We start from the raw sequence: 20,001 nt of genomic DNA on the forward strand, positions 1-20,001 counted from the left end.
CGAAAATCTGTCTTGAGAGATTAATAAATAAACAAGCAGCACTAGTTCGTGAGATCGTATTGTGCTCCGCATGATTTCCGATAACACGTGAACGCAGCATTTACCTTGAAGGTGGTCACGTGCCAGGGGAAGGCGGAAGTAGTAGCTGTTTGTTTTGTAAGAAGAAGCTAGGTCGCTGCTTCTGTCTGACAGCTTCCCCCAAATAGACTGCAACCGCCAACATTAGATATTTCCCATGGTCAGGTAAGACGTTTATTACAGAACAAATGCGTTAGCAATATCTTGTGTGATTCGCCGGCGTTGGTTGTCCCGAAAGTGCAATCAAGGCTTACGACGGACCCTTCTTTAGCATCATGGATGCTAAGATTGATTGGGAAAGCGAAATGATTTGACTAAGTAATGTTATTTGTGTCCTTAGTTAAACGTTTAAAGTATACGCACCAAATTCCACGAGGAATAACACTTGTGTACTAATTTAGCTCGCTGTTCCTATGTTCCAGCATTGTCATGTGACGTGAGTCAGATGAGCTCGATAAATGTGTGTGTGTGTGTGTGTGTGTGTGTGTGTGTGTGTGTGTGTGTGTGTGTGTGTGTGTGTGTAGGGGGGGGGGGGGGGGGGGGGGGGGGGGGGGGGGGGGGGGGGTGGCGGTGACACACACACACACTTTTCTATTTTGACTATAAATGGCATTATCAAGATATTGGTGGCTTTGGTCTAACTAGTACATTGAAACTGTAAAAGCATTGGAATAGCCAGCCACACATGGACAGTTTCACTCTCATTTCAGGCAGATCAAACCTTATGGAGCCTTTGTGTTGGTGAACACTTTCAGCAGCTTGCACTGTTCCCTGTTCGTTCACTGTTCCCTCCTCCCCCAGGATGACGCAGAAGCACTGCCTGGAGGGCCAGGTGTACTCAGTGCCCCTCATCCAGCCAGACCTGAGGAGAGAGGAGGCTATTCACCAGATAGCAGATGCACTACTCTACTTAGAGACGATCTCTACAGACATATTTAGCAGGCAAGTCCAACACACACACACACACACACACACACACACACACACACACACACACACACACACACACACACACACACACAGGATACACACTAGGGATGCACAATATGTCAGCAATCATATATCGGTATCAGCCAATGTTAGTAATTTTTTAATATATCAGTATTGGTCCGTGTTTACAAACTTTACATGTGTTTTTTTAGTATGTTGTTGTTTTTATCCAGATGATATCGACATCTGTAAATTATTAGTTACTAGCCATAAATAGCAATGTTATGTTAATATTGGTTATCAGCCATAAACAGTCATGTTAATATGTTAATTAATATAATGTTAGTTATCGTATCGGCCAAAATTGTCATATCGATGCATCCTTATTAATACACACCAACTAGTAGGAACCATTTTGTATTAAACTACAATAAAAAAGCGACATGTTCAGAGCAATATGAACCACGAGTGCCATGGTTTATACATGAGATGCTTCTTACTGTGACTACAGGGAAGATTGAAAATCAATTTCATACTCATGTGAGCTAACGCACTGTGAGCAGCGTTCACCTTCCTGCATATGCTCCGAGTCAGACATATATTTTCCTGAGCGTGGATGAGTGTGTTAACGTGTGCTGCCTGTCTCCAGAGTGTCTGAGAGCGTGGAGCAGAACCGCCGGCAGCTGCAGACCGTCACTGACCGGATCAGACTGGCCCAGGCCCGCATTGACAAGATCAAAGGCAGCAAGAAGGCCACCAAGGTAACACAGCACCTCAACTTTTGAAGGCAGCTTCACATGTTGCAACCATGATATACAGCAATACGTGTGTGTGTGTGTGTGTGTGTGTGTGTGTGTGTGTGTGTGTGTGTGTCTGTGCGTGCGCGCGTGTGTGTAGGTATTCTCCAGTGCTAAGTACCCAGCCCCAGATCGACTTCGGGACTACTCGTCTATCTTCAGAGGGGCCACAGACCCTTCCTCACACACTCGCCCCCGCTACAGAATACAGAACAAACTCCGGCCCCTCGATGACAAGGCCTTGCAGGTGAGATAAATGCATTCACACTAAAGTGGGCGATTCCGCTGGGCTCTTTGATAGTGCAATTCTTTGCAATTATGCAAACATTAAAAAAAAAAGTAGAAGAGGAGCACTTTAGCAGCCAATGTTGAAATGCTTTTTAGGCTCTTAAGTGCTAAGTGTTGTAGAACAATGCTTATGAAGCTCGAGATGCATGCAATAGAGCTCTGAATAATAGAAATTAGAAGGCAAATGTGTGATCGCATGTTGGTCAAGGCAGTCTGCTCACAACCTAATGGTGTTAAGTAGTGTCCTCTAGAGAGAGAGTGGCGTCAGTGGAGGACCAAAATGCGAGACTCATTAGCCAATGAACAGCCAGGAATGGGTCTCGCGCTACTTTTGCATGCTAAAATAAAGCTGATAATGTACAATTTGATTAAAGAAAAAAAAACTTTTAAAGTACAACACAAACTGTCCATTTTGCGGCAACTCGACAGTGCTGCTTAATCCAGGACCTTACTTCCTGGAACTCTTGAGAGTAAAAAACTGGTCCATTGGAGTGAATGGAGATGTCGCAACTCTTCTTACACGGCTCTGGTGTTAAGCCCTCTTTGTGGTCGTTAAGGGCGCCTGTTCGGAGGGAGGGGAACTGGTTGGAATAGCGTGAACCTCCCACGTGCTATGTCCTACCGGTGAAGCTTCCTCTGTCAGGTGAAAAGAAGCGGCTGGCTAACTGCCCATGTCTCGGAGGAAGCATGGAGCCAGTTTCGGCTCTCCCCAGATCGGCAGAGGGTGGAGTAGCAACCAGGATAAATAAATTAAATTAGCACTAATGGGGGATAAAAATCGGGGGGGGGGAGGCCTCTTTGTACAGCTGCTGACTGTTAGAAGTGCTGCTGCTGCAGAACACAGATAAATAGAGGGATGGTTAGTTTGTACTTATCACTCTTTTATCACCTTCTACCAAATTTCATGTTAGGGGTTAACTTATGTTGTTACTACTTTTGGTACCTGCAAAGTGCTGGTCTTATTTCATACTATATGTAATTTAATTTAATGTAATTTATTTTGCAAGCGTACATTTATTATTATTATTATTATTATTATTATTATTATTATTATTATTATTATTATTATTATTATTATTATTATTATTATCATCATTATTATTTAGATAAGCAGGTGTTCAGTTATGATTACCGTAGTAACAAGTCCTTTCATTTTTGCCTGTTATGATCCAGCTATAGCTCAAATAGCGCAGATATTATTTCATACATGTTGGCATTGGCACCAAGTTAATCAAATGCTACATTGCCCATAATGCCAATTTTCTGGCTTTTGCACAGCACATTGAGTGGGTCAGAGAGCAGGTTATTTCACAGGTCAGAAGATGTGTCGCAGCAGAGCAGAGGGATCAATCCTCCTTTTTACCAGCTTGCCATTTTTTACCCCAAATATGATGCTTGCTGGATGGACACTGGCAGTATCCCATTACATGCACTCTGAGCAAACACAACTGTAATGTCTTCTGAAGTCGCTATTGATCTTAAAGCATATTATTTTCATCATTGCAGTGCCTTATATGACAGATGACATGCTTGTTGATCTTAAAGCATGATGTCATCATTGCAGTGCCTTATATGACAGATGACGCGCTTGTTGCTCTTAAAGCATATGATGTCATCATTGCAGTGCCTTATATGACAGATGATGCGCTCGTCTTGAGTTGCAAAGCAGCGGCAGCATCGATGTGGCCGTGTGACTAGGACTAGTCACTAATGGTCAAAATGTCACGGCTAAACATTGCATTTCCTTTAAGTTCTTCACAATAAAAAGCCTTCCCCTAGTTTGTCAGTGTGTGTCTGTCACTGGGTCTTAGTGAGAGGAATAGGCTGTAAAGGTGTGTTTGTTTCTTTTCAGAGAGCACCTTTGAATGTGTGCGTGCACGCCTCAGCTCAGTAGCAAGTTCTTGCATTATTGATTTTGAACACCACAGGCTTCCCTTCAACCAGCATATTTTCTGCTGTGTGTGCTCAGGCGTGTGCGTGCATGCGTGTGTGTGTGTGTGTGTGTGGCGTGCGTGCGTGCGCGCGCATATACGTGTGATAGAAAAATGAAAACACTGCTGGCAATTTTCTCTGGTGCAGGAATACATTATTCAAGAAACGCTGTCCCTAACCATAATTGGGTATTGCAGTGCGTGTGCATGCGCGTGGCCTTTATGATTTGCATGATTCAAAGTTTTAGGTGACACGAGCGACGTCTTCATCTCCTTCATATCTGTCTGTCTGTCTGTCTTCCAGGAGAAGCTGCTGTATTTCCCAGTGTGTGTGAGCAATAAGAAGAGATCTGAGGACGAGACGGAGGAGGGTCTGGGCGGTCTGCCCCGCAACATCTCCTCTGTCAGCTCCCTGCTACTCTTTAATACCACGGAGAACCTGTGAGTCCACGCACACGCACGCGCGCACACACACACACACACACACACACACACACGCACGCACGTGCGCACAGCTCACACACACACACACACACACACACACGCACGCACGTGCGCACAGCTCACACACACACACACACACACACACACATTATTAGCACTAAGGCTTCATTTCAGTGTCCTTGGTTCCTTATGGTTTGTGTGTCTGCAGGTATAAGAAGTATGTGTTCCTGGATCCTCTGGCGGGAGCAGTGACGAAAACACACAATGCTCTCGAGACGGAGAAACAGGCGAAGCCGTTTGACGCTCCACTATCCATTACGAAGAGAGAGCAACTGGAGAGACAGGTACCTCAAAACACCCTCTCTCGCCTCAAAAACCGTTCTCGATATCAATAGAAGTTCCTATTGTTATCGCTGTATCGTTTTTTATACAATCGGAATTGGCGACGATACATTCTGGTTTAGTGATCAATCAATATTTTTCGTAACCCTCGCCACCCCTCCAACAGACAGCGGAGAGCTATTTCTATGTCCCAGACCTGGGCCAGGTGCCTGAGATAGATGTGCCGTCCTACCTGCCTGACCTGCCGGGCATCGCAGACGACCTGTCCTACAGCGCTGACCTGGGACCCGGCTTCGCCCCCTCAGGACCCACACACAACATCCCCGAGCTGCCCTCCTTCTCCGAGGTCTTAGAGGAGAGCAACGGGCCTGGTACGCACACACACACACACACACACACACACGCACACACACACACACACACACACACACACACACACACACACCTCTGTCACCGTCTTATTGTTTGTGTGTTTCTTGATGCACAGATTTCCTCTCCGTTTGTTTCAGGATCTCATTTCCAACCGGCAGCTCCACCTCCTCCCCCGCCCCCCCCCTCCTCCTCCCCCTCCTGAGCCTCCCCTCGCTCCCACTACCCCTCTAGGAGCTCCCCCTCCTCCTCCGCCTCCCCCCCCTCCCCCTGCAGACAGCCCCGCAGACGTCTCTCGAGTGGCAAGTTCAGGTACGTGTCGTCACAGCGTTTTTCCTGGCTCAGAATGGGCTTTTGGGGGGGGGGGGTGGCTGTGTATGACCGTAGTATTCATGAAATTCTCTAAAATGATACAGCTTTATTTTGAGGTAGTGTGTAGTCAGGGTTATCCTAAATACAGCAAATGTAGCTTGAAAGGGTAAAGACGCCTTTACCCTTTCAAGGTACATTTGTTGTATTTAGGATAACCAGAATTCAGAATCAAATTGTATATCATTATCAGCTTTATTTTATGCATTGGCTGTCATGGAGATGCCGGTGGCCCTATGCATGGTGCTAAAGTAGAAGATATTACGGCATGGACTGCATTTATTGAAGCCATGCGTGGGGACCATGGTAGGTTGCATTTATCTCTTCTTTCCTTTGTGGGAGGGACTGCTCGCTTGTTAATTCTGCCTACGTGAGTCAGAATCAGAATCAGAATCAGAATCTGGTCACGTGATGATCAAGCATTTTGGACTTGGACTCGTTGGTGCCAACTCTCTCTCTTCAATCACTCTGTGAGAAGAACCTAATTGACCTTGTTGGGTGAAAAAGCCCAGAGGAACATCAACACACCGTCTCCCTCCTCCCCTCTCTCCGCAGGCCCCGTGTCCGGCGCTCCCAGCCAGGTGGTCGAGCCGACGGGCGGCGGCCGCGCCAACCTCCTGGAGTCCATCCGCAACGCCGGAGGCATCGGCAAAGCCAAGTTACGCGACGTTAAGGAGCGCAAGATGGAGAAGAAGAAACAGAAAGAGCAAGATCAAGGTGACGAGAACGTTTGAGCGAGGAGGATGTGGCTCTGCTCATGTTTTATTAACTGGCCACAGCGTGCAGCTTTTAACACTGATGAAAGAAACATGCAATCAATGTGGAGCGTGACCGCTCCTTGGTTTGCATTCGCCCGTGTCAGTGTAGCTTTTGTGTACACGTACACACACACGCACACACACACACACACACACACACACACACACACACACACACACACACACACACACGTACACACACACACACACACACACACACACACACACACACACACACAGGCCAGCGCTCTAGTTCAGCCCATGGCTCTGTGACCTTTGTTTCATAAATGTCACCTTCATTGAAAGGCGGACTTGGCTACAGTCTGTTATTAAAGGCTCTGACCTTCTACCGACAGTGTCTCCTCCTCATGATTTCCAGTTAAGGTCACACAGCCGAACATTGAACTTTTGGTAAGAGCTGCTATCAGGGATGCAAACTAGTCACCTTTAGGTGACAGTGTCACCGTTTTCATCCCAAAACAGGGCATTTACTGTAAGTGAAGGTTCTTTGAGTAGTTTCTGAGTTTGCCGTGGTATCCGTCACCGCTTTTCACTCTCCATAAGTGTACATTAGGGGTGTCACGATATTTCGTCGCACGATATATCGCGATATCCAAACGTCACGATATGCGTATCGTCAGAAAAAATGATATCGTAAAAAAAATAAAAAAAATTTTTTTGCGCCTGAATAATAATAGTAATAATAGAACAAATTTAGCAGAATCAACACGCATGAGTGAGGGGGTAGACTACTACTGGCATGGCAAAACAGCTCAAGGGGTACATAAGATTACATAAGTTTAGGGACCATTGAGCATGAGTTATTTAAGAAATAGATTGTATACTTTATTTTTCTTTCACCATGCAACAAACATTTAGTTTGTGACAGTGTGACACATTCTATTGCAAGAGAAGCATTATCTTCCATGTTGTTTTATAGTTATTATAATAACAATTTCCAAAAACAGCATTTGTTTTGTATTTTGTGTATTTCAAATGAAAGACTATTTTTCCAGTATTTTCCCAGGGCTCCCTTGAAAAGAGGTTTCGATTTCAACGGGACTCACATGGTTAAATAAATGATAAATAAATACATAAAAATTATTTACTTTTGTTAAAAAGAATATTGTTAAAATATCGTATCGTATCGTTATCGTGAACCCAATATCGTGTATCGTATCGTATTGTGAAATTAGTGTATCGTGACACCCCTAGTGTACATCTCTCTGTGCTATTAGACTGTACATCCGGGCTGCTTCTACTAACTAACTATAATACCGGCCTTGTTGTGTCATTGTAATGACAAACTCGGCTTCAATGCATACGATGGGTATCTGGAATTTGAGAAATGGATCCTCTGCCCCGATTGAAAAGTACAAATTGTTTGCTGCATGTTTTATACTTTCTCTCTCTCTCTTTCAGCGGTGGCAGCGGCCTCCAGTGGAGGAGACTTTATGTTTGATCTCTTTAATAAACTGGCCATGCGCAGGAAAGGTGAGAAAGGGCAAAGTTACAGTAAGAATACTGATGCCGCTGATTGGCTGGCTTTGCATACATATTTGCCGTCTGCTCTCTCTCTCTCCAGGCATCTCTGGAAAGGGTCCAGCAGGTGGAGAGCCGGGTGACGCTCCTGCTGGCACCGGTGGCGCATTTGCCCGTATGTCAGATGTCATCCCACCACTCCCCGCCCCGGGGCCCACGGCAGAGGACGAGGACGACTGGGAGGCGTGACGCGATGGAAGCCGTCCAGCCAATCGCAAACGAATGAACGCTAAGCACTGATAACTCTAAAGAGCTTTTGAGGCTGCTGCTGCCACACGGATCCATTTCTGTGTTCCAAGGGACTTCATGTCCTCGGATCGCTCAAGTATACTTCATCATAACACTGCTTCCTAAAAAGGACATCGCTCTTTTGCTCTAACAGAGGCTTCATCAGTGCAAATGGGCACTGCTCGGCCTAATGATGTCTCAAGCTGATTGCCCGCCTCCTATGTGCAATCTGAAAATATAAAATGCAGTGATCAGTGTCCATCTTTATGTGGAACTCATCTCTTGTATATGAGAGCAGTGGTCTTGTCTCAGCACATGACCAAAACATGACTCAAACAAAAATGATTAACAATTTATTGAGAGCATATTCATTGTAATACAAAGGTCTTATTTTTTCATCAGATTAATCAAGTGAATAACATTTTAGATCCACCGTAATACTCTGAAAGAAACCATTTGCCTAATGTTTCCATAAAATAAATTGGTTTTAAATAAATATTTGCATTATTATGTACTATCCAATATTGAATGTTATTAATATTAAAATGTCTTCAAGGATAAATCAGTCAAATGAATGCCTATTCAAGTACTGTGTCTGTATTCTGTGTAGTGTCTTCTCCAGTCAATAATTTAAAGCACACACTTTTTTTCTCCAACATCTAGAAAACAGAATTTGAATAATCAAAGATTGCAGGAATTGATTCAAATGAGCCTGCCTTAACCTCGTGAATAGCTCTTTGTCTGCAGTGTGGCCTCCAAAGCCATGTGTCTGGTTAAATCCCAAACATCTGAACCATGGATGGAACCAGGACAACACAAATTAACCAAACATCTGAACCATGGATGGAACCAGGACAACACAAACTAGAGGGCACTGGGTAGAGAGAATGCTGTACCTCCACAACCTTTGTACAATGACTTGTGGTGTTGCGTGGATCGGTTTGGCAGTTAGGTGCATTTTTGTGATTGGCCATGCGCCCTTTTGGCCAGTAGGCATGGGAAGTTCATCAGTTCTAAATTGGCTAAGATTACCCTTTTCCATTCATAATATTTTGAGATATCCTGCGGAGAGACAGGCAAATGGGCGAAAACAATGACCTTCTGGCCCTCTCTGTCGGTGGAGGTAGAAAACAGGGGCATGTTCGATCACAAACTGGTGCACACCGTGTTGCAACAGTTTCAGGGTTGAACGTCACGTTTTCCTTGAAACGGTGTGCAACGGTGCTTTGAAGTACGTTGTCTCTGGCTTGGTCGGTCTGTCACAGGTGTTACCCAATCAGCAGCGAGGTGTATATAAACCCCGTCATTTAGAGTGGTACACGGTGCATTTACCGCTGTGCAACCCCGCCATTCAGTGCACAGTGGATCCAACAGATCGGTGCAAAACTTGCATAACACAACGGTGTTCAACGCACCACTGTTTCCGTTGAAATAAATGTGTTGCTACCTGTTGTTGGGGCTGAACTCGGCCCAGGGGATAATGAAGGAGAACTGGATCTTCCATTAGAAATGAACAGAAGCTGAAATGTTGAAAAAATAACTTGTGAAATCCTGAAGAAGAAGGGGGGCAAGCCTCCCTGGTTGGCTGCTGAACTTCAGACCACCCGAAGGTGTGACGGCCACCTCCTTGGTAAACTCAGGATCTCATCCAGAAGATTCAAGGCTGTAAATATTGAAAAACACCATATCTAAACATGACAAACATACAATCTTGAGATAGTTAACTTATATTACAACAGCACTCAACATGCTCCCAAATCATTCTCCAGTAATTCCTTTTTAATCGGAACAGGGTTACTGCTCTTGGGTGGCACTGAGGGAGTATTGTTCCACTGGGTTTTCACAAAGTTTCTCCTGACCCAGGCTGCCTTTGTCTTGTCTTGAACTTGGAGAACGTCAGCCGATCCTCTTCGGAGTCAAACTATGGCTGCAGCTGCTTCCGTTTCTTATCCATGAAGAACTGAGAGGAAGATATGGACATGTTTCATAAGTCATATGCATTTTTCTCAGATATAGTGATTTGTGTGTGTGTGTGTACGTGCAGTACTGTACATAATATACATAAGTGCACTCGCGCGCCTCACCTTCCGCAAGGCAGCAAAAGCAGGGCCGAAGGTTGTGTGTGTGCGAGTTCCATCTTTGATCCAGTTGGGGAGTTTGGAGATCGTAGCAGGTCGAGAGTAACGTCTGTCACACAACACAATGGAGGCGTAGTCGCCACGGTGACGGATGGCTCTCCCTTTGGACAGATGACGTGAAATAAAGTGTCCAGTAAATACCAGTCATAGTGTCTGACCACCTATGCATTCAAAGATCATACCATTATTTATGAATAGAGCTCAACAGTGACCGCCCACTTTTTCACAGCTCCGGGTTCCATGAGAGAATTCCCCATTCGTTTTCTCCATATACGTTTCAAGAAAATCCTTATATAAAGAGTTTTAAGCCTGGAACCAAGCCAACCAGCCGGGTATTGAATCGTGGTGGACCATAAAACATTTGACTGAGCAAAAACAACAAATAAAGAGCGAGAGAATAAATGTTTTTGCTCCAAGTGAAATGTTTTATGGTCACTCACAATTCAGTAGCTTGGCTGCTTGGCTTGGTTTCCAGGCTTAAAACTTTATATAAGGATTTTTCAAAACATCTATGGAGAAAACGAACGGGGAATTCTCTTCTGGAACCAGAGCTGCGAAAATGTGGGCGTTTGTCAGCGTTTTTCCTTCGTTACCTATGGATTGATTGACAGCCTTCATGCAGAGGTTTTCTATGAGTGCTTGGCCGGGACGCGGCTTGCCTCCACTGTGAGGCTGAAACGCAGAGACACAACAGGGATGAGACACGGGGCTCAAAGAGACTACTGGGGAGACACAACGTGGACGACGCAAGAATCAGTCTCACCAAGTGTTTGTCCAGGTAGGACATCTTTTCCTGCAGCTCCGGAGACTTGATGTTGGGATACGGCATTCCCACCATCACTACACACCTGTCATCATTGCATGCAGGAAGGCACACAGAGCATATAACAGTATTATATATTTGATGTATAGCTGCTGCTGCTTCTGTCCAGGTGCCAGGAATAGTTTACACACACACGCGCGCGCGCACACACACACACACACACACACACACACACACACACACACACACACACACACACACACACACACACACACACACACACACACACACACACACACACACACACACACACACACACACACACCTGCCCAGGTCATCTGAGAAATTGATGCCCTCACTCATCTTTCCTCCAACCACAGAGAACAGCAACGCCCCTGAGAGTCCACCGCCGTCCGTGGCACACCGCTAACAAAATGGAGACGGGGGGGTAAGAGCGCGTCGGCGCTAACATATCGTATTGTAACATATCATATGTAATTGTAAATAACAGTTGTAATAATATGATAATCCTAATTATCATATCATAATGATGATCACAAAAGATCATATCAGATCAGATCATATCAGCACCAGATCAACCTGTTAATAATGCCATGTGTCGAGGGGCAAATGTGAGTGTCATCGATGCAATGCCAGTCTCACCTGGATGCAACGGGAGTACTCGCTCAGCACCTGCTCCACCTGGTTGGCCTTCTTTGGCTCCTGGAAGATCTAAAGAGACCATTATACACGGTTATATATCGCACTGAGATGAGAGAGAGAGAAGATCTCGCTCCACATTGAAACACAGCATCCATTTAGAATAATAATGTTGGACTTTATTGATCCCCGTAGGGAAAAGGCCCTTTGCGCTCTCTAACAAAGAGCTCATGTACCTTCTTCTTATTAGCCAGACGAGCCAGAGTTCCGCCGGCCTCCCAGTGGGAAACGATCCGCCTCGAGTATTCATAAGAAGGGAAGAAGCACACGACGCCGCCTGGCACCACGTTGCAAATGTTGGAGAGAATGCGGCCCGTCTCGTCCATCTGTCAACCGACAGACACACACAATTACGATGCTGCGGTGAAAATACTGCTACATCCCATAATACTACAGGTTATTGGTTCTTCGCTGTAAGAAAATACAAAGTGTATAATGTGTTACCATGCGTGGAGTGTCTCTACTCTGGAAAGTAAAATCCAGTTCTTGACCAGATGGACCGCTGCACAGGACGAGGGGAAGGATGTTCTCTGGAGGAATGACATGTCCTACAGACAGACATATCAGACATGTGTATATATAGTCACAGTGTATGTATATATATTAGGGGTGCACCGATCGATCGGCAAGCAATCTGTATCGGCCGATTTTGACCTCAAATATGCGATCGGCGATCGGCAATTTTTTTATATAATATATATATATAAAAAAATAATAATAATAATAAAAAAAAAAAAGCCCTATCATTAATCAGGCTTTCCAACGATATAAAATACAATGCCAATTGGTATTATTAAAGGGGAGAAATAATCGACCTAAAATAACGTTTCCAAACTTTCTTTGAGGAGTTTATATATCGGTGATCGGTAATCGGTCGATGATCGGTTGGGCAGATATTTCCCATAGGCGATCGGGAATCGGCGATCGGTGGCAAAAAAACGTGATCGGTGCACCCCTAATATATATATATATATATATATATATATATAATAATTTTTCAGTTGAAAATTAGGCTGTACTTATTCTTCAAAAACAGTTTATAAATAAGGTTTTGTCAAGCATCCCATCATTCTTCTAAATTTCCCACAAACACAAATATTGATAAAGGAGTCATTGAGACGGGACATTAAAAATACACAAACTATTATTAAGTGTCTTATTAAGTGGTCCACTTACCACAGGAAAACTCAGCGATACGCTCCTCTCCCACCCCGGCAGAAAACAGCAGCTCATGTTTGAAGTCTGAAACCTACAGACACATCTTTTAGAATTGTAAAAAATATTGACGGCAAGAGCACGGTTTATTTTTGCTCAGTGGACTTAAATAACTCACAGGCTGCATGGTTCCTCCTGCAATGATGACCGCTCTGCACTCCTTCAGCACCTGAGTGAAGTGCACCGCTGGATTCAACAGCAGGAACTTGATGCTGCTCTCTGACAAAGTGCCTACACACAAAACATGAAAGTGCAGAGACACTGAAGCACGCAGGTTTCATTAGTCCTACAGGTGTGTGTGTGGGTGTGTGTGTGTGTGTCTATATCGGTACCTTGTCTGTGCACCATCACCCTGCCATCAGTATTGCTGGTGGTGAGAGCCATGAGGAAACCCTCCACCTGCATCATAGGAGATGCAGACAACACCTTCTCCGCCTCTGCAGACCCCTGCTGGTCTGCTGAAGAAACTGCACACAAAGGAACAGACAGAGGTTGTTTACCGTTCAATTCTACGATATGGAGGATAGTGAACAGTAATGTCTGTGTAAGAAAGCTCAATTTGCACAATCTCTGTCCGCAATGTGCAACTGAAGTGCATGGGGTAACGTAACCAAAAACAGACATTCATCACAGATCATCAGGGATTTTAACCTTTTTTGACAGTTAATTTGTAGGTAGTAGGTACTGTAGTAGTAGGCCAATCTGCTTGGACTAGCCGGTGCATAGTCTTTATACAAACTGTCTATTCAAAAGCAACAGGAATTTCAGGTCATCTTACAATGTTTTATTCTGCCACAATGTCTCTTGTGGCTGAAATTAAGCTTTGTAAGCATTTTTTCAGCATGGTCCCATTATGTTTGAATAAACAATTTGATGGTTATCATAATGCCAAACAAGTCTCCAGTGTCTGCGTGTCTCCATAATATGATACATATATACACACATTATCTCAGAGGTTTTCAAAGTGGGAGGCGGGCCTCCCCAGGGGGGCTCCAGTTTCAGGGGAGGCTCAGTGAATGGAAGTAAAAAATATAACATTAGTCATTATGACATTAGTTATCAAGAGGAGATCACATAGAATAGCCTAAATGTGTGTGTAATTTGGTTAAAGAGATAGTTCAGAGATACACTTTGGGAATTTTACTGTGTTTCCCACTTTCCCAGAGTCAGAGTCAGAACCTAATAAATGCGGTCAGACATATCTTTTTGTTTTTGTAGTGTGAAGTATGTCTATGTTGGCTCAATTGAGTGTCTATGGCATACATGGGCAACATACATGCGGCCCGCGATGGAATTGCAAAAAAAAAATATATATATATATATATTTTTTTTTTTACAGTGCACCTGAACGCAACATGCAAGATACCCGCTGAATAAGTGTCCAAATGTTCATGTCATTCTGGCCAATACTCTTCTGTTATAGCATTTCAGTCTGGAATATGGAATAGCCTATCTTTCAATAATATTTATGACTAAAAGGCTAAAAGTAATCTCATGTGTAAGAAATGTCTGTTCTACATTGAAGTAGAAATTTAAATAATTAACTTGTTGGTTTTGGATTTATTTAGCTTCAAGAGTGCATTTTTGTTCTTGTGTGACCCTCAACACAGGCTTTGAGAATCCCGGGCCACTTACTGATACTTATGCTTAAATTAACCAACTCATATTCTGGTTTATTTCAAGAAAAACATTTCGGCAATTGGAAATTCTAATTTTCTGGTAACTTTAAAATCTAGCAGCCATATTGGCAGGTGGTGAAAAAAGTTAATTTCAAGCCCTGCAGGGAGAGCAGGTGGTGACATACAGTAGGAGTGAGTGAGAAAAGGATCAAATATTGGTGGTTAAGACTGCATCACAACTGTTAATTTAAAATGAGTTATTCCTCTAAACCTGGCTTCAAATGCCCTAAATTTTTCGCGCTGGCGCTGTTCAGCCCTCAGCAAAATCTGGTAGGGAGGACATTTTTTTGTGGCCCTTTCTATCATCAAAGTTGCCCATCCATGGGTTACGGCATGACAATATTTGTTCGGCCCCCGGCAACAATCTGTGTTTCTCATGTGGCCCCCCATGAAAAATAGTTGCCCACCCCTGGTCTATGGGATGGGGGAGGCGGGGTCACATTTTTCCAAGCTTTGTCTGAGGGGAGGCCCACAGTCTCAGACTTTGAAAACCCCTATCATAATGCCAAACAAGTCTCCAGTGTCTGCGTGTCTCCATAATACGCTTTGACCGTTTGTTCCTCCAAAATACTGACCTGGTGCAGCGCTCTGCCGGCTCTGCAGTGTTTGGAGGTAGCGGTTTAAGCCCTCTGTGCGTCGGTTCTCTTTGTTTGAGCTGGTATGAGTGTGTGGATTCACACCTGTACCTGCGTACTTCTCCATGAAGCCACAGAGCTGAAGAGAGAAGCCACATGGTAATTACACATTTCATTTGACAGTAACGTTATATCACTTTGCCATATTTATTCACTATGAGGAAATACATCAGATAATACACACAGACACTCGCCACTTACCTTTCTGCTGACCATGCTCTTCTCAAAGTATCTGTGTAACTTTAGTGAGAGTGAGAAAGAGAGAAAGAGGCAGAGAGAAATGTGTGGTTGTGATATGTATGTAGTCACAGTAATAGAATGATTATTATGGCACGATAATACTGTCACCTACCTTGAACATGTTGATAGTGTCGATCTGGGCCTTGAAGAGGAAGTCATTCATGGTAAGCAGTTCTGTTCCTGAGGGGAAAAAGAGAAACGACTGGTTAGCAAATGCAGCCAGCGTACGTATTTTAAAGTGTGTTTGTGTGTGCGCGTGTTCTTTGCACTGACCTGGCTGTATCGTCTGGCTCTGTGGACTCTGCTCCACCTTACCTATAGGGATAACAGGTCATACACCATGACCAGAACTGCCATAAAGTCCAACAACACTGTTTCCAGCCCTAACAACGTGCCGACTGGGAATAATCAACAACAACAAAAACTGAACTGAGCCCAAACACACTTACCTCCCAGCGCCCGGACTAACCCCGCAACCGCAAACAGAATCTGTTTGATGTACAGGAGATTCTTTGCCTTCAGCCTGCTCCTGAGGTTGCAGACACATAAGCGCCAAGAGTCAGGGGAGTGAAGACTACGTTTACCAAGAGTCAGGGGAGTGAAGACTACATTTATTTCGTGGATAAGTGCATGTGTGTGTGTGTGTGTGTGTGTGTGTGTCTGGGCATACTCGCCTGTAGCGGTCAGAATACTGAGTGAGCTGAGAATGAGCACGGCAAAGCTGTAGAAAGGAGATCCCATTTTTAGCATATCACAAGGAACATTAACTTCAAATCACATATAAGAAGAACAACATGACCTGGATTATAAATGTAGATAACATGTACTGTATGTGAGTGTGTTTACCTGTGCTCCTGTGAGCTCTGAGCTGTGGATACAGGAGAGTGTGTCACTGAGATTGTGAGCTTCGTCTATGATCAGCACCTGTACAAAAAAAATATACACACACACTTACTTATTGGGGAAAAAAAACACTCAGACCATCAACTCACTAATACACCATGAAAAATCCATTCAAATTCGAATGATTGGATCTGCTTAAAAAAAAAAAAAAGGCAATAGGCACCCAAATTATTTAAATTTCCCCACTCCTGCCATTATACAGGTCATGCGGTTACATTTTTTATCTCAAAAGATCACTACTGCATGCCCTGATTTCCCACTTTTTAGACCTACTTAGGATTACTAGTACTGTCTATCAATTTTACTGGGGTATTTTCAGAAACAATACTTTTCCCATAAGATTTTGATGCAAAGTAGTACTGAAGATTGCTAAGGAAACAAATCTATGATTAGATTCCAGAACTGATCAGATCCATACAACACCCGACCCGACCCTACCTGTCCCTTCAGCTGGATCCCTGATGCCCGTCTGGTAGCTTCATGAAGTACCATCTGATAAGGCAACACCACCAGCTACACAGACACAACACCACAGCATACAAATGACATCGTTGACATTACATACACTTGAAAAAGACACATACTGTAAGTGGACAGCATATGTCTTCAATTCAATTCATCTTGATTGGCATTCCACCTAGTGCAAAAAAAAACACAATAAAAAACAAACAGTGCAATGTGGTATTATAAAGGCGATAGGAGAATGGACCAACTGCTAGCCGTCCCTTTGTGCAACCAGTTCGGCTCCTTGATGTGTGCACATCATAATACAGAACGTTATTATGTTTAATTATGTTTAAAGTATGTTCATGCCATTTGCACATATGTGCAGTGAATACGCCACTGTCTGTGGCGTGTCTTACTGCTTTATTGCTTGTTGCCTCTTGTTTTTATTTTTTTATTTTTTGCACTATGTTGTAACGGAGTCTACAGCACAAGAATTTCACACGTGATACTTGTACTACGGAGTGACAATAAAAATCTTGAAATCTTGAATCGTGTTACCTGTGCAGGTGGAATGGCGAGGCGTGAGCTGTAGTAAGGACAGGCGTGCATTTTCCTGCCCAGACTGAGGAGGTGCTCTATGTCATGGACTGACCCCAGCACCTCATCCCTCAGGCCCTGCAGCGCGGTAGCCCCAACGTAGGGACACACACTCTTCGCTGGGCCCCGCTTACGCTTCACGCCCTCCTCCTCCTGATGCTGCTTCTCTATGGGATGGAAGGACAGGCGGCACTATATAAGTATTAGAAATCCCAGGGAAACGTAGGAAAATCTTGTATACATTTCCAGAAAGATACAGTACAAGCTCCTAGCTAGTATTCTGGAGCTAATGTATGTGACTAACCTGACACTGCCAGATGGGGGGCGGTATTGTTTTCACAAACCCGCACATCGTGTCTTGTGAACACAATACCGCCCCCGGCTGGCAGCGTCAGATAAGTGTGCGAGTAGTTCTCACCGCCGCGTTTGTTTTTCTGCAGCTCCATGCAGCGGTCGTTAATGCGCTGGGCGCTGCCCAGGCGAAGCACCTCGTCATTGATACATAGATTCTGCAAAGTACACAAGCTTACGATTACTGTGCTCAACAAGGGAAACTGACTGAATACCAACAGTGCTTCCGGTCCACTGTAGAGTGTATATATCTGTGTGAGGAGGGTTGAAATGAAGGTGCATGTTTGCACACGTACCTGCCGTGAGCCCAGTATGACTAGGCTAATGTCTTTGCTGAAGGGGCTCTTTTGAACCTCGTGGACAAACTGGGCCAGCTGGGAGTGAGTGCGACTGCAGTAGTAAATCTGATCAAAAGCATACGTAGGTAATTTTACCTCAGGGTAACATAATGACACACACATACATTATTATTGGGCTTGGTATCAGCATGACTCATTCTTACAGGGAGTCAAATCTGGGCTACCGTGTGACAACTATAACACACACACACACACACACACACACACACACACACACACACACACACCTTTGTAACATGTTCTTCAACCAGGTCATCTTCATCATCCTCAGCAGCACCCAATCTGTTGATGTGAGGAAATACACCAAGTTGTCATAGGAGTCTGTCCATTTCCATTCCTTGCTATGACAGTTCACTTTGATGTAGTTGTAAGTTAACTGGCTGTCCTTACTTGCTCTTGGTCTTGGATTCATCATCACTCTCATATGTGACGATAAGCTCCTCCTCCTCGGGATCTCCCGACGCCTCCTCTGCACCCTCTTTACTGAGCTGGAGCAACTTGACTGCCTCATCCTCTTCAGTGGTCTACACAACACACACGCACGCACGCACACACGGTCATATAGATAGAGAGTCAAAGTCATGCCCCGGCCTTCTGAAATGTTCTATGGTCTCTCCTAATTCAAATATCGCTTGGTTTGACCAAGGAAAACTATTTTCGTAAGCATTTTACAAAATGTATGGGAAAATAAATGGCGGATGAAATCCCTTGGTTCATTCGTATGCCTAACACGGGAAGGGGCATGGTGACTTTGGCTGAGAGACTCCTAATGATCATGTGAACACAAAAATATTTCATAGTACAATCAATCCCAGAATGTGCAAGACCTCTTACCTTTCTTTTCATCGCATACTTAAGTTGAACATTGTTTCTGATAATTTCCAATCGTTCCTCCCTCTTCTTCCTTTTCAGTTCGTCGTCCTGACACACACGCACACGCACACACACACGCACACACACACACACACACACACACACACACACACACACACACACACACATATATTTAAGTCGCTACGGAGGTTAAGCATTTTCAGAGATCCATGTTGAGGTCACATCTGAAACCTCTAGACACCAACTCTTACCTTTAGCTTGGACACCATGTCGCGCTCTTCCTTCTTCTGCACAAAGTCAGTGATCCAGTCAGGCTCTGCCGAGGAGCAGCTAGTGGAGGACTGAGGAGCAGGGGAGGAGGAGGAAAGGACTGCTTCTCCTCCCTGCAGCAGAGCAGCTGTCTCCTGCTGCCTCCTCTCCTCAAAGTCCCTCAGCCAGGTTAGCGCTCCGCATATCAGACTCAGAGACTTGCCCTGGGGTAGAGGGTTTAAAACACATAAGTCAATCCATTATATTGCTGCAATCTGATGTGTACATACACACACACACACACACACACACACACACACACACACACACACACACACACACACACACACACCACACACACACACACACACACACCGTTCCAGTGGGACTCTCAAAGATGCCAACTTTGCCCTGATCAAGTGCACAATACAGGGATTGCATAAACTGCTCCTGGATGTCATAGGGCTGGTATGGAAATGGAAATTGGGGGCTGCCATTCTCCATCCTGGTGAATGCTCCTATAGGTGATGACAGAGGAACATATCAGCGTTGTATGCTAGATCAAACATTTGAGTTCAAATGTGGTCATCCAGATGGTCCCTTGGTGCTATGAACAGCGTGTAGCTAGGTTGTTTGTGCGACACATTCCATTGACAATATCAGCTATTTACAAGCTAACAGCTAGATAAGCTCGGGGACCTTCATGCAACGTTACGTCAAACAGCAGTTTCCGTAACAGTAGTTCTATTAACGCATACTGGTGATCATTAACATTGCAGCCACTTTTACAATGAA

General features: G+C 44.4%; 2 protein-coding genes across 2 annotated transcripts; one reads left to right on the top strand and one right to left on the bottom strand.

Moving 5' to 3' along the window:
* Positions 1-131: 131 nt before the first annotated feature.
* On the top strand, positions 132-8,721 carry wash1 (WAS protein family homolog 1). Its single transcript, XM_083654632.1, is given in 12 exon segments — positions 132-243; positions 880-1,020; positions 1,658-1,769; positions 1,906-2,052; positions 4,329-4,465; positions 4,677-4,812; positions 4,977-5,181; positions 5,320-5,357; positions 5,359-5,491; positions 6,104-6,265; positions 7,729-7,800; positions 7,892-8,721. Coding segments are annotated over 12 exon segments (1,437 nt in total). The 5' UTR covers positions 132-235; the 3' UTR covers positions 8,038-8,721.
* A 1,221-nt stretch (positions 8,722-9,942) lies between these two features.
* On the bottom strand, positions 9,943-19,710 carry ddx11 (DEAD/H (Asp-Glu-Ala-Asp/His) box helicase 11; the record flags this gene model as incomplete). The annotated part of the gene is made up of 27 exons (XM_083655148.1): positions 9,943-10,036; positions 10,161-10,315; positions 10,808-10,886; positions 10,978-11,054; positions 11,295-11,403; positions 11,641-11,709; positions 11,874-12,023; positions 12,142-12,245; positions 12,874-12,946; positions 13,031-13,143; positions 13,245-13,379; positions 15,167-15,305; positions 15,428-15,466; positions 15,579-15,646; positions 15,740-15,781; positions 15,916-15,995; positions 16,141-16,187; positions 16,313-16,390; positions 16,808-16,882; positions 17,375-17,580; positions 17,832-17,922; positions 18,061-18,168; positions 18,351-18,405; positions 18,514-18,647; positions 18,958-19,044; positions 19,209-19,430; positions 19,582-19,710. 27 exons carry the CDS (start codon positions 19,708-19,710, stop codon positions 9,998-10,000), a joined length of 2,703 nt encoding a protein of 900 aa, XP_083511274.1. The 3' UTR covers positions 9,943-9,997.
* Between the last annotated feature and the right edge of the window lie 291 nt (positions 19,711-20,001).

The sequence above is a fragment of the Poromitra crassiceps genome, assembly GCF_964638095.1.
Source record: "Poromitra crassiceps genome assembly, chromosome: 18".
In the NCBI taxonomy this organism is placed as follows: domain Eukaryota; kingdom Metazoa; phylum Chordata; class Actinopteri; order Beryciformes; family Melamphaidae; genus Poromitra; species Poromitra crassiceps.